The 16,855-nt window shown below is 44.2% G+C and overlaps 1 protein-coding gene across 1 annotated transcript; it reads left to right on the top strand.

Annotated features, from left to right (window-relative positions):
• Positions 1 to 1,039: 1,039 nt before the first annotated feature.
• Positions 1,040 to 3,515, top strand: znf503 (zinc finger protein 503). Its single transcript, XM_080016244.1, has 2 exons — positions 1,040 to 1,319; positions 1,626 to 3,515. The coding sequence occupies exons 1-2, from the start codon at positions 1,086 to 1,088 to the stop codon at positions 3,045 to 3,047; spliced, it is 1,656 nt and encodes a 551-aa protein (XP_079872370.1). The 5' UTR covers positions 1,040 to 1,085; the 3' UTR covers positions 3,048 to 3,515.
• Positions 3,516 to 16,855: the final 13,340 nt, after the last annotated feature.

Genomic DNA, 16,855 nt, shown 5'->3' with positions numbered 1-16,855 from the left:
CGGTGGACGCGCGTAACTTGCGCGTAATTTGCGGGTTAGAGGCTGTTTTAACGACTTCATTTAATCGTGTCGGGACAATCAGGGCGAGCGTTTACATGCGGAAACATGAAACGTATATTAAACAGGTAAAAAAAAAATAAAAATAAAAATAAACGTTTCGGCTGAATTAAAGAGGCTATGAAGTGGGACGCACTGAACGCGCAGCCCCCGCGGGGTCGGCCCGGCTGTATAAACATGGGCGTGTAGCGTTTTCTTATCGAGGTGCAATGTTTGTGCAACGTCGTACGCCCGACCAAACTGCATGGGAGGCAGCTTGTGAAATGCTGATACGTAAAACAACACACACACACAAAAAGAAAAAAAGAAATATATATATATATATATGTGTGTGTGTGTGTGTGTGTGTGTGTAAAAAGCGTATAAGAAAATATCAGTAAGCGTAAAGTAAAAACAAGAAGATCCGAACATCAGGCGCTCAACGATTCCAACGCGTTTTTGTACAGTTCCTACCAAAGTCCAGCTACAGATTTAAAAAAAAAAAACAACAAGAAAAAAACGAGGTGAGCGTTCCCGGCAACCCAAGGCATAACGCGCTGTCTCCTCCCCCCGAGCTGTCAAAACAGAGGAGTTTACGGGGGAGGACGTCACATCCCCTTGACCCTCCAATCACCTCGGGGTCCCGTTTGATTGGAAGGCGGCAAAGGCTTTCATCTCCAGCTAATTCGCCCTCCTCAAGTGACGTCGCTGCTTCTCCCAAGCTCCGCACTCGGGCAGTAGAGCGCGCGGACCTGCACGCGAAACCAAAAAAGCAACGCACGCAACGCGACGCTCCCTGCTGCAAGACGCGGCGCCGGGTCCGCCACCACCTCCAAGCTCCGGCCGCGTTACGGATTACACACCATCCTCGACGATTTTCCGCCTTTAATCTCTTTTCTTTCTTTTTTTATCGAGAGATTTGATTTTTTTTTTTTTTTTGTTTCTACTTTTTTTTGGGGGGTTTTTTTTGGCGGGGGGGTGGCGGGGGGGGGGTTTGATTTCCTTGATGCGTCTGATGAATCCGCGTCTAATTCCCTGCGCGTCGGGACATGATCACATCGCCCTCGGCTTCCTCCCTGAGAAATAGTCCCGTTCGCGCAGCCTGGCAGCGCGGTCGCTCCGCGAGCACCGACGAGCACTTCCTCCACCCTCCGTCGGACCCACTGCGCCAAGCCAAGCGGCTTCCCATCCAGGTTCTGAAGATGCTCACCGCCCGCTCCGGACACATTCTGCACCCAGAGTACCTGCAGCCCCTGCCCTCCACCCCGGTCAGCCCCATCGAGGTGAGAGCGAAAGTGGATCCGATTCATTGTATTTCACTGCTTTATTTTTTTTTTTTAGTATTATCCTCCTACGGTGTTGAGTTGGAATATTTTCTAATTCTTATGTTTATAAGTGCGTTGTTGTCGGCGAATAACGTCAGTGGAGCCGTTTTGGAGTCGTGCGTAATTGGACAACGCGCACGCTTTTGGGAAATAAAACATGCTGTAATGGTGGGAATTTATATCTGTTAGAGCGTTATGCGGGGGAGGGGAAAAAAAAAAAAGTCACAACTTTATTAACCGCTCGCTATCTCGTCCTTCTTGCAGCTCGATGCCAAGAAAAGTCCGCTGGCGCTGCTGGCGCAGACCTGTTCCCAGATCGGAAAGCCGGACCCGCCGCCCTCCTCCAAACTGTCCTCCGTGACGCAGAACGGATCTTGCGACAAGGAATCTAAATCGGGTCCTCTGAAATTGAGCGACATCGGCGTGGATGACAAATCTAGCTTCAAACCTTATTCTAAGCCCTCCGATAAGAAGGACTCGTCTTCGGGCGGAGAGAAGTCTGGTTTCCGAGTGCCGAGCGCCACCTGCCAGCCGTTCACCCCACGGACAGGGAGCCCCAACTCCAGCACCTCCGCCTCTCCTATGCCATCCGAGGCCAAATGCGGAGACAGGGACGACAAGAAGGAGTCTGATTGTAATAAAAGTGGCACCACGGACGGGTCTGGTACGACCAGCCACAGCAGGATAAGCGTCAGCTGCGGAGGGATTAACGTGGAGGTGAACCAGCACCAGGAGTCCACGCCGGGCTCCAAAACCTCCTCTTCCTCGGAATCCCCTTCTATGACCTCCGTTTCTTCCGCTTCAGTTCTCGGGTCGGGACTCGTGGCGCCGGTTTCTCCGTACAAACCGGGGCAGACGGTTTTCCCCTTGCCCCCCGCCGGTATGCCCTACCCAGGGAGCCTGGCCGGGGCCTACGCCGGATACCCCCAGCACTTCTTGCCCCACGGAGGGAGTCTGGTGAACGCCCAGCTGGCCAACTCGCTGGGCTGCAGCAAAGCGGGCTCCAGTCCCCTGGCAGGGGCCTCCCCTCCGTCCATCATGTCGGCCAGCTTGTGCAGGGACCCTTACTGCCTCAGCTACCACTGTGCCAGCCACCTAGCGGGCGCGGCCGGTGCGTCCTGCACGCACGACTCTGCGGCCGTGGCCGCCGCCAACGCCCTCAAAGCCGGCTACCCGCTCATGTACCAGAGCCACCCACTCCACGGCGTGCACGCAACGACTCCGTCCTTCAGCGGACACCCGCTGTACCCCTACGGGTTCATGCTGCCCAACGACCCGCTGCCGCACGTTTGCAACTGGGTGTCCGCGAACGGGCCTTGCGACAAGCGGTTCTCCTCCTCGGAGGAGCTGCTGAACCACCTGAGGACACACACCGCGTTCACCGGGGCCGACAAGTTGATCTCCGGTTACCCCGGCTCTTCGTCCCTCGCCAGCGCCGCTGCGGCAGCGGCCATGGCCTGCCACATGCACATGCCCCCGTCCGGGCCCCCCGGGAGCCCCGGGACCCTGGCGCTCCGGAGCCCCCACCACGCGTTAGGACTCAGCAGCCGCTACCATCCGTACTCTAAAAGCCCCCTGCCCCCCGGGGCCCCGGTGCCGGTACCGGCTGCAACCGGCCCTTACTACTCCCCTTACGCACTGTACGGCCAGAGACTCACCACAGCATCCGCGCTTGGATACCAGTGAGGACAAATAACAAAAAAAAAAGACTTTTAAAAGAGTTTATAGTACTAAGAATGCAAAATATAAAGACTTTTATAATGGACGGGATCCGTGGACTCAACTGTATTTATTTATGTCGGCTTAAAGCAGACCGTAATAGCTGCAAATGGAGCATATTTGAGCAACTCAAAAAAGTGCATTACGTTTAAATTGAACTCTATAGGTAAAAATGTGAAAACACACATGTTTTAGAGTACTAATAAAGTAGGGTTCTTTTATTTCTATATTGATTTGCAATTGCTATGATTGTACTGTTCTTATTTAATGTCCCATCGAGGAGGAAAATAATTTACATGCATGTTTGTTTCTTAAATTCCAAACTGTCCACTTTAATTTGAAATTGCGTTATTTTTCAGGTGTATACCATGGAGAGAGAATTGGTATTTTTTTGTATGTATTCTGGGAAAAAATAAGAAACGATTCTGTTCCATATCTCCGCCTGCGTCATTTCTGTTTAAATGAAGAGTTTATTGGTTATTTGTTTGTTCAATTGTTAAATTTAGAAATCATTGGCATTTTCCTCTTTATTTTTTTAGGACCAGCGTTACATTTATGCGCACGTAAATATTCTAACCATTTCCAAATTCAACATATTTCAAGTTTGAGCGTCATATTCATTTTTACAATATTGCAGCTTTATTTATTATAAAGTGCTGTGCAATTTATAAACGTCGTACAAGCTACATAATACTGGTTAAACATCTATTTTAGTTCAAGTATCAGGGTTCTAGTAAATGCATTTAACTAAATTGAATTGAATGGTGTTTGTGTGTGTGAGTGTGTGTGTGTGGGAGGAGGGGCGGTGAGCTGCACAGGGTTTGAAATTCTCTATAAATAAGGAAGTTGAGCGACTGAATATTGCCTGTTAATTCCCAGCCCAACAGGTTAAAACGCTTAATAATTGTTATTGTCCTACATACATACATACATACATACATACACATACACATGTATGTATATGTATATATGTATTTATATGTTTATATATATATATATATATATATATATATATAAATATGTGTGTGTGTGTGTGTGTGTGTGTGTGTGTGTGTGTGTGTGTGTGAGAGAGAGAGAGAGAGTAAAGCGTAAAATAACAATTATAATTTACTTTAAATGTGCTTTACTTGAAAAGTTCACGTGAAACTAATTGCCAAAGCGATCTATTTGATATCAATAATTCAAATGGGTCGGAGTAGTCTAAATAGAGGTCTGTGGACCTATATGATAGACGTACAACTTTAATTGAATTCCATACTCTTATCGACTCCTGGGGCAGCTGTGTTTATGACGATTTCAACATCGAGAAAGAAATCTTGCATTATACGGGGCAGTGAAATATTCTTATTTTAAGATCATTTCTAACGCCACGGTCCGTCTTGAAGCGCTTTGGGTGAATATAGGCTGACAGCGCCGAGGCCGAAGCTCAATTGGCCCTAATAGTGTTTTAAAATTCTTAATTACAGATAAATACGCGCAATAAAGCATTTTTTTTAAATGTCTGGAAAGAAATCGATTTTTGTCCTCTTAAAAAAACACATCTTATTAGTTATTATGCGAGTACAGGCGAGTAGAGCTTCAAGGTAGACCATACATTTTAAAAGGCAACGACACAAGAAAAATCCACGGCAGGAGTTTCCAAATCAACACACGGGATATCACCGGGTTGCTTCCCCATCCGAGAAGAAATCTGAATTTACACTGAGCTACAACGTGGAAAGAAGTTATCTCGCGTTAATGCAAGACTCTGATTCCGTTCCCGAGTATAGAGAGGGAAATCAATTCAATAATTATTGATTGCACTCATTGGATCAATTAAAACACGCTGTCATTTGTTGACGTTATACATACATAAATATTAAAATCAGAATTTAAAACGTGCACCCTTAGAAAAAAAAATAAATAATACATTCTATAAATTTGTGGGGTTTTTTTTTTCCCCCTCCAAGTTGGTCCCATGACTCATTTGTTTTCAGTGTGGGAGGCATTGGCCCCGCACAGCGATCGGGACCCACGAGCCGCGCGCCACGCAGACCTCCTTTCCATCCGCTGTTGAGGAACCTGCTTGACTTTGCCCTCGGATATTCCCATCGCAAAAATGCTTTTGGAAGTCTTCATAAAAAAAAAAATATATAATAAAAGAAAAAAAATTCAGGGCCGTTATGGACGAGATGTCGACCCCGGAGCGTGTCCGTCCAGAGGTCCCCAAACTAGTTATTTTGATGTCGACGCCCCGTTCACCATCATTAAGTCAGGTTGAGGATAAACATTTTTATGGAGAAAAAAAAAGATATACATATATATATATATATATATATACAGATATATAACTGTGAAACAAAAAACAAACAATAATAATTTGCCTACGGACCCGCTGCAGTCCCTCCAAGGGCCCCTAGGGATCCGCGGACCCCCCCCCCCCCCCCCCCCCCTCCGTGTTAATCTGTGGGAGAAACTCCGCTCGCAGTGCGGGTCTGTCTCGCGGCCCACACGCGCTCCGAGCTGACGTAATGACGGTGAAAGGGAGCAATTTCCATTTCTCCCCACATCACGGTGGCAGTGCTGGATGTCCCGGTGGAGGCAATTCATCATGTCCCCCCACCCACACCCCCCCGGCCTGTCACCCTCCCTCACCCCACCCCACCCCAGCCCACCCCACCCACTCTGCACTGGAGACTGGAGGCATACAGGAGAGGAGAGAGAGAGGGAGAGAGAGAGAGAGAGAGGGGGAGAGGATAATTTAGGATTTTGGTTTACCTAGAAATAAGCCATATTCCACTGTAAAGATATACACGGAGCTTTTGGGTTTAACTTAATAATAATAATAATAATAATAATAATAATAATAATAATAATAATAATCACATAGCAACCATTGGTTAATTTTTGACATAATTTAAAGTGCGAATCCATGCGATTATTTCATTCGAAAAATCCTCTTGCCTTCCGTTATTTAGCGTTTTGGGTTTTTTTTCGCCGGCACTTTTTTGAGAAAGCGCTATTCAATGAATTTGCGTCACGCATGTGCTCCTCTATATTCCGCATCCATTGCTGGTGGCGGGGTCTGCCTTTCCAGGCAAGGAGTCAGTAAAGGGTATGGACGTGGAACAGCACCCTCCGATTTAAAAAATATCCTCACCACTTCAAGGGACCAAGAGGAAAAACTCAACTGATCAGAAGATGGCAAGCTCTCCAGAAAATACAATGACAAGGGGTAACAGATTTTTTGGGGGAAAAAAAAAAGTACTTTAATCCACCCAACAGACAATCTGATGTATTTACACTTTGAATGACTGACACACATATTATTAATTTTACATAATTCAAAGACTTGCATTGGAAAAAGTCAAACCCTGCATATTTGAGTGACTGTTCCCTGTAAGTCCCTCCACCATTAAATGTTTTTATCTTTTTTTAATATTTATGAAGTGCTCCAAGTTAGTGCCATGTGCTATTGCGAGGCCTTTAAAAGAGCACAAGGGGTCAATGAGCTAAAGTTCAAGTGAGGCCCAGGCCCTAACCCAGCCCGGCAAACAATAATAGCGGCAGGTCAAGGGCTGTTTTTACACGGGACTTTTTGTAAAAATTGCTTTTTTTTGTTTGCTTTTGTAAAAATTTGATAGTGAAGGGAGCAAACACTTAAACACTTCACATATATAGATATAGAACTGTCAAGTTATAATGTCAACAGAATAATGGATTCATGGGGATTTTGTTTCGATATATTACATTTATTCACAAGGTCTGAGTCATTTTATTGAAATGAAAGTCATTCATTTTCAACCTTATAAATGTTAGCCATTCAAACCACTGTACTTGTTTTTTTTTTTTTTTTTTTTTTTTTTTACAATTATGAGCCTGATCTGCCTGAAAGGGAGTTGAACCCAGTTTCAGTCAAGTAATGTGCATGAACATGCCTCCCTAGCGCCAACATGACAGAAAATAAATTAAAGTCAATGATACCGGCACACAAGTATTGTTTGACTAAGGAAACAAAAACACTCCCTAATGTTCCCCGATGCTTATATTTGGGATCTCTTGTCAGGGATTTAGCATTTGTTTTCAGATTCCGGGGACGCTCTGTACACTCGGGAGAGGCACCGCGGGAAGCCGGGCGGGACATCTGGCCTTGGGGGAGCCCAGGATGTGACTCACACACCTCACCCCATATTCCACCCTGCTGAATTGCCACCGCTAAAGCTGTCATTAGTGGGTGTGTGGCACAACATAAAGACATGCCGTCGTCTGCAGTGGCAAGCCTATAGTTTGGGTAACAGCTGTGTCAATAAGAATAAGCTGCCATAATGCTCAACCTCATACCAGACATAAGTCAAAGAACAATTATTATTTTTTATGGGCATGGACTTTGTTTTATCAGGCTTATATCATGATACCAGGCCGACATCTCATGGGAAAAAAACCTACCCGTCAATAGCATCATTGTTTGCTGTGTTTACTTTGCCTTCATCCCTCCATGTGTTTGCGCTTTGGCCTTCCATCAAACGCTATTTGTTTTTTGTTTTTCCGGTGAACGGCTCATCATCGCACATACCTGGAATGCTTTCTTCTCCGCCCAATGTTCTGGAGAGTGTCTCCCTCTCTCTGAGCGTTATCTCGGTTCAAGCCCGGCTGAATTCGTTGGAAAGGTTCACTAAGTCAGGCTTTGATTAAGTCAGGCTTAAACTAAGCCAGCGATGCGAGTCAGGCTTTCCAGCTCAGGTTGGTCGAAATGGTGTCGTATTGGTTAAAGCCCCCAGCTGGTATTGTTTTATTGGGTCATTTATGATGACTGGAGCTGTTGAGATGTCCAGGACTTTGTAATTGTGTTAATGAAGCTGTAAAGCGAGCATCATAAAATGAAGCAGGGCCTCCGTGCTTCTAAAAAGATCCCTTGTTCCGGGCAAATCACAGTATTGCCCGTACCTCGCTAACTCTCACCGTTTTCCTGGAAATGTTGATTTGATTTAGGATTTTTTTTTTTCACTTTTCTAAAATTCAGTCACGGGACACATGTCTTCCATCCATCGACAGCAGAACACAGCGGTCTGGCGGATTGATCCCGGCACGCGGCTCCAAACCCAGAACCCTAATGGAGATAATTTCACTCTCCAAATCTGTGCCAAGGCCGAACAAGAGACCCCCCCCCAACCCTTTTACACCCCCCCCCCCCCCCCCGCCCATTGATTTACAAATGTAAAGTGTTCATCCAGGTGATGTGAGGGAAGTGAAACGGCAGCGTTGATCTATCCGTGTCACTCAAACCTCTGGCTGCTGGTACACTCTCTTGTGCTCAGACAGCCTAATTGAGGTAATTTCTGCCGCCGGGGTGTTTTAGTGTTCAAATAATTTGCCCATTTTTCCACTTTCTGACAAAGAATATTTTATGGAAATATATTCCAGGCACCTTAATGGAGTATGCCGGAGTCGCGCGCTCGCTGACTCGGGTGTTGTCTGTCACTGATGAATGTAAATAGCGAAGGAAATGTCAGGGATGTTCTCGGCTCCAAAAGGCTTCTTTTAATCCTCATTTAAAATCACCAACGCCTATAGCGCGGTACCTTGAATGCATCAATGGGATGGCAAGGTTACCTTAATTGTTTAAAGCTGTATGAATAACACAATATCAGAGGACATAGAGAGGTGTGTTGGGGAGTAGCTACCATGTGGCCCATCACAGACAGTGATCCCGGCTAATTGCAGAACACGCCATTACTTACATTTTTTTTAAAGGTTGAGGTTGCACTTTACCACATAATTGCTGTCTTCTGCGGCTCTGTGTATGTGGATCCTGAGCCCGTGTTGCTGGCCTTTCATGACATTCTCTGATGTCATCTGTGTGGTTGCAGAACCCCAATTACAGCTCCATGACTCACTTACTCACTGAGCTGATATTTGTTCTAGATTGAGGTTCCGCATCGGAACTGCTCGACGCGGATACACTGAAATTTACGATCCCGACCAAAAATAAAACTTTAAGTTATTATTAAGTTATTTCACAAATCGCCATTGTCTGTGTAGATATACAGTATATACGGAAACATATATACACAAACACACACACACACACACACACACACACACACACACACACACACACACACACACACACACACACACACACACACACACACACACACACACACACACACACACACACACACACACATACACACACACACACAAACACACATTATATACTGCATATACACATTACATATATATATACTGTACATAGACTGTATACACACCTATATACTGTACATACATACACTCATATGTATATATATATATACTGCACATATATAGAGTATATAGTACATGCACACACAAACACACACACACACACACACACACACATATATATATATACAAACATGCATATATACATATATACATACATGCATACATATACTGTATATATATATATATATATATATATATATATATATATTCACATACACACACACATGCACACACACACACCAAACACACACACACACACACACGCACACACACACACACACACACACACACACACACACACACACAGAAAGCCAGCTCCGCAGCCAGGTACCCTCTTGAGCTTCCCCCAAAGTGTGAAAAACAGCAATATATAACATTTATGTGATTTATGAGAGCTATATTTATCAAGCTGATATAAACTATTCAACTATTACCAGCCACAGCATTACTCTAGCTATTCATTCATGTCAGCAAACAAAAAAAAGATCCTGTGCCCGTGCCACTGCCCAAGCGTACTCGCACCCACATGACTTTCAATAGAGACTTCTCCAAGGAAATAAGAGGAAAGGGGACATTTTTCAACTCATCCGCATGCAGTAAGCGATGATGCTGCGATGTATCACACATTGATCTGAGGCATTTGGGGGAGCCAAGCGTATTAAGAAGGCAGTGCAGGAAACTAATGGGCCTGACTGGGAGACAAATTGGGCTAGACACTCAGCTACACAGCCTTAGGAAATATGGGGCCTTGCATCACTTTTATTGCTTTAATGTATTTTGGTGTTAACTGTGAGAGTGAACCTCAAATTACCTCCATTCAGGATTTTTTCCCCTCCGTTGTGTTGACTCCTGCCCTGCAGGATCTGATTGAAATATAGTGACAATATCGACATGAACATCACAATTGACAAACAATAGTGCTCTTTAAATGATCCATTCCATAAGAATTCGTCAGCTACTTTTTTTGAGCAGTATGCTACTCTTAAAAAAGAAAATTGGTCTGGAAGATAAAGAAACTGTGATCCTACAATTTCCAATGAAAACAAAGGAAATGTTATACATTATTTAGCAGTGAGCACACAGAGAATATCCCAGAAGAAAGCAGCTGACAAATAGCACAGTGCAAATGATTGTTTTAATGCCTTTCTGGGGTGACATCTACCTGTGAGGCTGTATATATTATTTAGATAGCGATTGCTCAGATGGTTGAAATGCGGCCGCTCAGACGTTAAACAGATAGTGCCGTCGGGAAAACGACATACGTCAATTCACAAACACCTGAGCTGCTTTACCGAGGGCTTAGGTCGGTTATTAGTACACCCATCCTCCCTCCCCTCGCTCTCTATCTTTCCTTCCTCTCCATCTCACTGCCTCTCCCTCTCCCGCATTCAATCACTCGGGCACCGTCGCCATCGATTCAAATTTACCGTTCCCTGTGAGGGAGGAGAAGCCTCTCAGCATTCCCGGGCCTGTGGGACGGATGCATGGACAGACGTGGCGCTCGCAGCTGCGAACCACATGCTGCAGCATCTGCCTCGGAGCTGTCATTGTCCACGGACAGACAGTGGATGTAGTCAAGCCCTCATGTGGAGCTAAGCTAGATTCACACCCAACCCCACAAACCACTACCGCACGTTGGAAACACTATCAGGAAATCTCCTTCATGGGAAAGTGGTAAATGTCCAGCTGATAAAACGACACGCTGTTGGACCGGGGGAAAAAAAACGGGGTCTCCCATTTTCTCAGACATATTTTGTGATTTGAAACACGCTAAGGACCGGAGAAAAGCCCTGGCGCCGGACCTGTCGGGGCCTGTTCGGTGAAAACACAGAAGAGTGTTGCGCTGCACCCTGATCCTGGGGCTGTCACTATGATAACATTTGATCGATTATTAATCATCTTTTTTGTTCATTTCTATGCCACTATGATAGTATAAGCTTATATTTGTGTAATAATACAAACCCACCATATGAAGAAGAGCCAGTTAATTTGCCTCAACCCAATTGATGGAAACTTAACTAATTCATGTTTTATTCGTGGCCACTTTTCTAAAATTAGTTTAAAAAGTCTTCAGAAATTCAGACAGAAACCAACAGATTGTGGAAGCGATTTTGCTAAATAATGACGATCTGCACGAATAATTGCAATTGGTTGATTACAGTGTATGTCCTAATTGTGACAGCTCTACTTGACTCCCATGAATTTTGTGTCGAAGAAATTTTATGAGAGAAAATATAAATATGTTGACACTTAAGGGATAAGAGATGACAAACCACTGAGCTGAACCAAATAAAAATGGAAAAGAGAAAATTCTTAAAGCTTTTCATAATGCGACGTTGATTGGAATTAGCACCAGGAGCAATGGGAGTACGGCACATTATGCAAGTCGACACTTTTCACAGTGCCAGTGCCATTATGACATATCTAGAATATCATAGTGTATGTGGGACGTTATAGAATTCGGTGTCAGTGTTTAATATACAAATATGATAAATACCATTCTTCATGGGTGTGTCGCAGAGCGCCCCCTGGAGACAGACAGGGTATGGAGGTCAGACAGCACCACAACACACTGTCGAGCACTTAAGATCCCGAAAGCCTGTTTTAGATGATTTTCTTTAGGATTGAATGGTATGGCTGGCAGGTGCTGTTGCCCCCGTCATATAGGCTTTAAATATATGCAAGCAGGCACCCACCCAGCCTACGTATGCTCCCACACAGCCCCGGCACAATCACACAGTCAATTGGAAAAGAAACAGACGAAATCTAGTTAAAGTTTGAAGATGGAAAAACTGTCACGGTGATGATACTCCCCACAAGGAAAGAAAGGAGGAGACAAGTGAAGGGATCATTTGAAACCTTGGGTAAATAAGAAGAATCAGACAATGAACACCCAGGTAATAACTGATGTTATGACTTGGCATTTGCAGTGACACGTATTTGAGATGCGAACATTAAAAGATATCTTCCATTTGACAGGTATCACACTTCCCCGCGGCAAGAAGGATTTTTAGTTTGATGAGTGTGTCAGTCACACTGAAGTCTGTCGACAAGCTAGATCTCGAGCACTGATGTTCAGGAATAACTCTTTCCTCTAAATTACAAATGGAATATTTGAATAGCTTTGCAAAGAAAGAGGGATTATGAGCAAACTACAATATGTTTATTTTGGGGAGGCTGGCTTTGGCATTTCATATAATACAAAATTTGTGGCATTTCCTTCCGTGATGATTAATGCCACAAAACACTTTCAATCTCCGTCTTTTTTTTTGGGTGCGGTTGTGTTTAATATTCGAAAATAATTTCTAAAAATCATTCTGTCAGCCCTTTCTTTTACAGGAACAATGTGGAAAAGCACAATGAATTTGAATCTGCTACAAGGGGAAATGTAATGAATCATAACATAAGTCGCTGCAGATATTGTACACATCAATAGAGCGCCAGCAGTGCGCCATGGTACACATTTTCACCATGGGCAATTTAGAATCAGGTTTAATAAATTGGTGGTGAGTAAAGTTGACAGGGCTGCAGAGGAGACGGTGGCAGGCGGCGGGCTTTAAAACGCCATTCTCGGCTCCATATGCATTTTTCACTCCGGTATACGCAATATTCGGGATATGACACTCACACTGATATAGTGCCTTCTCCCAGGGAAATAATTCACGGTGATACGGCTCTCTGTGCTTTTAATGGTTGTTGTATGGACCTGCTCGCTTTGAAAATGTTCTACAGGCAGGCAGCCACAGGCCCGGATGCATGGGAGGCCTTTCAGCGCTGATTAATAAGCGGCTCGGCGCCTCGCAGCAAACGCGGAGCACCGGGAACATGGCATCGCCACAGAAGCGACGTGGCTTTGTTGACTGCCCTCTGTGCTTTGCATGGATTTGTGAACAGACTTTGGTCCAGAAATCAAAAGCTAAATGCAATTCATCAGACGGGGCGTGTGCAATTTATATATATATGTTGTTGCTGTTTTAATATTTGATGTAGGGTTTACCTTCTGCGCTCCATTAGGAAATATGAATGTGCCTGATGACGGCAAATGTTTGTTTTCGCCGCTCTAAACGCACAGGTTCAAAGAGAAATCCACTGCAAACTCAGCGTGAGTCCGTTTAATGGTTTGCAAACAGAGGACAATTATATTATTCATCGGTCAGTCTTTTTAACTTCCTTTGCTTTATGGACATCGCCAATCACGGGGCATTGTTGTTGTACCATGAAATATGGCCCTTGGTTAATGTTTCACATCTTTGGCAGTTCATTGGTTATTAAGCATATTCTTTTTTTTTTTTTTACGGCGCAAGTGATACGATGCCAATTAATCATTCAAATGTTTACCGAGCAGAGCACCTGTTGATAGTGCTCAGCCATTAAAAGTGAGCCACCCTCTCTCCGACCGAGACCGGCCCGGCCCGTTCTCACCGCGGACTTAATCTCTCCGGCTTTAACCGCAGACGATTACAAAGGTATGAACCTGACGCGGCTCTAGACACGTCTGGCTTCTCTGGGGAAACGACAGGACACATCTCCGCCATTCTGGTGAAAAGACAAAAGGAATCCGCGTGACAGCAAATATGAGGAAGACGGCGAAATGCAATGCGTTGTTGTTTTCGTTTTCTCGCTCTCTCTATTTTTTAAATCTCATGAACTTCAAATCTGTGATTGATTGGCGCGATCTCACCACGAAGTGCCATGAGATCACTCATGGCGCGAACGTCAAGCCGTCTGTCAGCGTGTCGGCTCCGAGTCTGATCGCAGCACATTGTAGTGACTACATCGGGCGTAACACAGACTCCTTTTCTGGCTTTTTTTTCCCACTATGAAGGCAAGTGGGAAAACCGTCTTTAATTACTACGACTTTTGAATGAAACACTCAATTATTAATCTAACGGGCGTTGGTCATCAAGAAAAACCTGCCACATCACTAATGGGACAATTAGTCCCTTTTTAGTCGGCTCTGAAAGGATGGGTTGGCTGTTTTTCAACCCAGGCTTTATTAAAGTGTTGGCTCCCATCATTTATAACTGTTCACAGCAACAACTGCACTGAACGCTTTACTACTGAGAAACGCACAGCGGCTACTTCTCACTGTGCTTGAATGCAGCCCAAGGGGGCAAACTTTTTAAGCCTTAGAAAATGTACAAATTTTATTTTAGAAAATGGTTGTTAGTAGTTGAAAACTCAGATGTTTCTTAGTGTATTTTATGTTAATTATTGAATTACCGTAATTAAAAAAATAAATCGAATTCGATTTTAAACGACAGTAGTTTTTGCCATTGCAGCAATGCATCCAGAGCATAATGTTGGCTACAGCAGGTGACCGGTAGGAAGCGACGCAGCTTCCCATTCCTAGTCTCTTGCGTTAGCGTTAGCATGTAGCCAAAAGAGCAGATTTATTTTTCTTTGGTATAACATATAAAGAATGTCTGACTATAGTGTGAGCTTCTTCTTAAATTGTGCTGTACACCAAGCATGGGATAAAGGTTTCCCTTAATAAGTATTGGTGTTACGGTGGCGACAAGCACATACTGTGTTTATCTGGTGAGCACGCGCTGCCGCTCAAAGACTCGCCGCGCTCAAGAGGTAAAGAGGGAAGAACGTCTGCTTTGACGACCGTTTAGACAACGTTCTGCTTCAGACTCACAGTGTACATTTTTATCCCGGTTTTCCCTCCGACAAGAAACTTCCTTATGTTTGGCGTGCCTGTATCACCTATTAATTCTACATGCTACGCTTGTTAACACATGACACTCTCCACGCACACGGCCGTGCCTGTCATGTTTTAATAAGCATCGGCTGTGAAATTACCTTCCTTCTCCCCGCACAACACACGTCTCTTTGACTCTATTAGAGGCCGTGATTAATATTATAATCCATGTAACGACTGCCGCCACTCTACACTTTGCAGCCCTTTAAACACAAATGCCTCCTTTCTTTGTGCAGCCGAACGGCACCTTCATCCGTCTCGTATCTGTCTAAGCCGAATGTACACATTAAAAAGCGGCCGAGCTTAGGCTCAACTCAAGTTTGAACTTCCATACGTTATGTACACAGCAGGCTTTTAGATGCTCTGCAAGGCAAATACTCTGGAGTGTAGAAGTCCGGCCTCCAGCCGCAGAAACTCTATCGTTTGCGTATCGCGCAGTTAGTGGTGCTTCCTAAGGCTATATTTATGTACTCCAACTATATCCCCTTTCATTGAAACTCGAGCCAGAGGGTGATTTGTCTCCATAAGAGAGTGCCATTTACAAGCGGCCCATGCTGGGGTGGGACCCCGACCGGAGGACTTGTTAATAGCACACATCCACTTCTCACCAGACGCTGTCCACACAGCGCCAGACTAAAAAAACCAACATATAATAAAACCCAGACTGAAAAAATAACACTTCTAACTGCTAGGCTACGCAATTGATTCCCAAGATTTTTACAACTTGTTTTTTTTTTATTATTCCATATATAATCTGCGAGCTACAAACTGCAGGCTGGGAAGCATAGCAAGCAACTGCAGCATAATTACAGTTATTGATTATTGCAATGTAGAAGCTATAAAGGTAGGATATATAATGAAATGATCGCTGTGATATATAGGAAATTAGCTGGTTAGATGAGGGAGCTTGAATGTCTTGCAGCGCCGCTTTGAACGTCAAACTGAAGGCCTGTGTTTGGAGTTTGAATGTCATTTTGTTACTAATTACAATTTTTATATTTATTTATTCATCTATTTATTTTTAGATTCATTGTTTATTTTATAATAATTTTAAATATTACACATTGTTTTTCTATTCATTTATTAGATGTGTAGTTATTTTTTGTCATTTTAATTGATCTAGGTCTAAACACCAATTTGAGCAGCTATGGTAAAATCGGGTTTGATGATCTTTTGCCTACAGTAACTGCATGGCTTAATTTTCTCTGTTAACGTTTCCCACTCTTCTGAGATGCTTCAGGTGCTGCCTGAAATATCGAATCTTACGTCTGGGGCGTCTCTCAGCGAGCTTCACTCAACGGTTACGGGCCTTTAATACGCTAAGAGCTTGTGTCATCATTTACTTAAGAGTTAAACATCCAAGGTATTTTCCTTGTCAATCAGTGTGTCTGCGAGGTGACAGGCAGATGATGAATGACCTTCAACAAAAAGAAAAAAAAAAAAAAGGAAGACCTAAGCGGCACACACAACTTGTCACGTTTTGTCTGCTCCGCAAAGAACATTTTTAATTATTTTATCCAACATCAATTTCATCCGACCCCCCTTTTCCGAGAGGTCGCCGCCAATGCAAATAATCTGACAGGCCACTGTGCCTGGCATTTGCCTCTCAGCGCCCAGATCAAAGAAAAAATAGAGAGGTAACGAGATCTGCACTGTTGAAGTCACAAAAAGCTTATTCATCCAACCCGATGCCCCGAGAATCCCGTTTCTACTTTTTATTCCCCTAACAAGCGCACACGCACACATTCAGCGTCCACGGCGGCAGAAAGTTGGCGGAAGGCCTTGGAGGGCGTCCCGAGGCCGATCGTGGGCGTATTGCTTTTCA

The sequence above is a fragment of the Zeus faber genome (assembly GCF_960531495.2).
Source record: "Zeus faber genome assembly, chromosome: 16".
Lineage (NCBI taxonomy): Eukaryota > Metazoa > Chordata > Actinopteri > Zeiformes > Zeidae > Zeus > Zeus faber.
This window is presented reverse-complemented; position numbering and strand designations above follow the sequence as displayed.

Bases quoted from the DNA above. Each gene is read 5' to 3' on its own strand.
- znf503 (XM_080016244.1), top strand. From the start codon at position 1,086: ATGATCACATCGCCCTCGGCTTCCTCCCTGAGAAATAGTCCCGTTCGC. The intron at 1,320-1,625 runs GTGAGAGCGAAA...TCCTTCTTGCAG, and splicing joins CCCCGGTCAGCCCCATCGAG to CTCGATGCCAAGAAAAGTCC.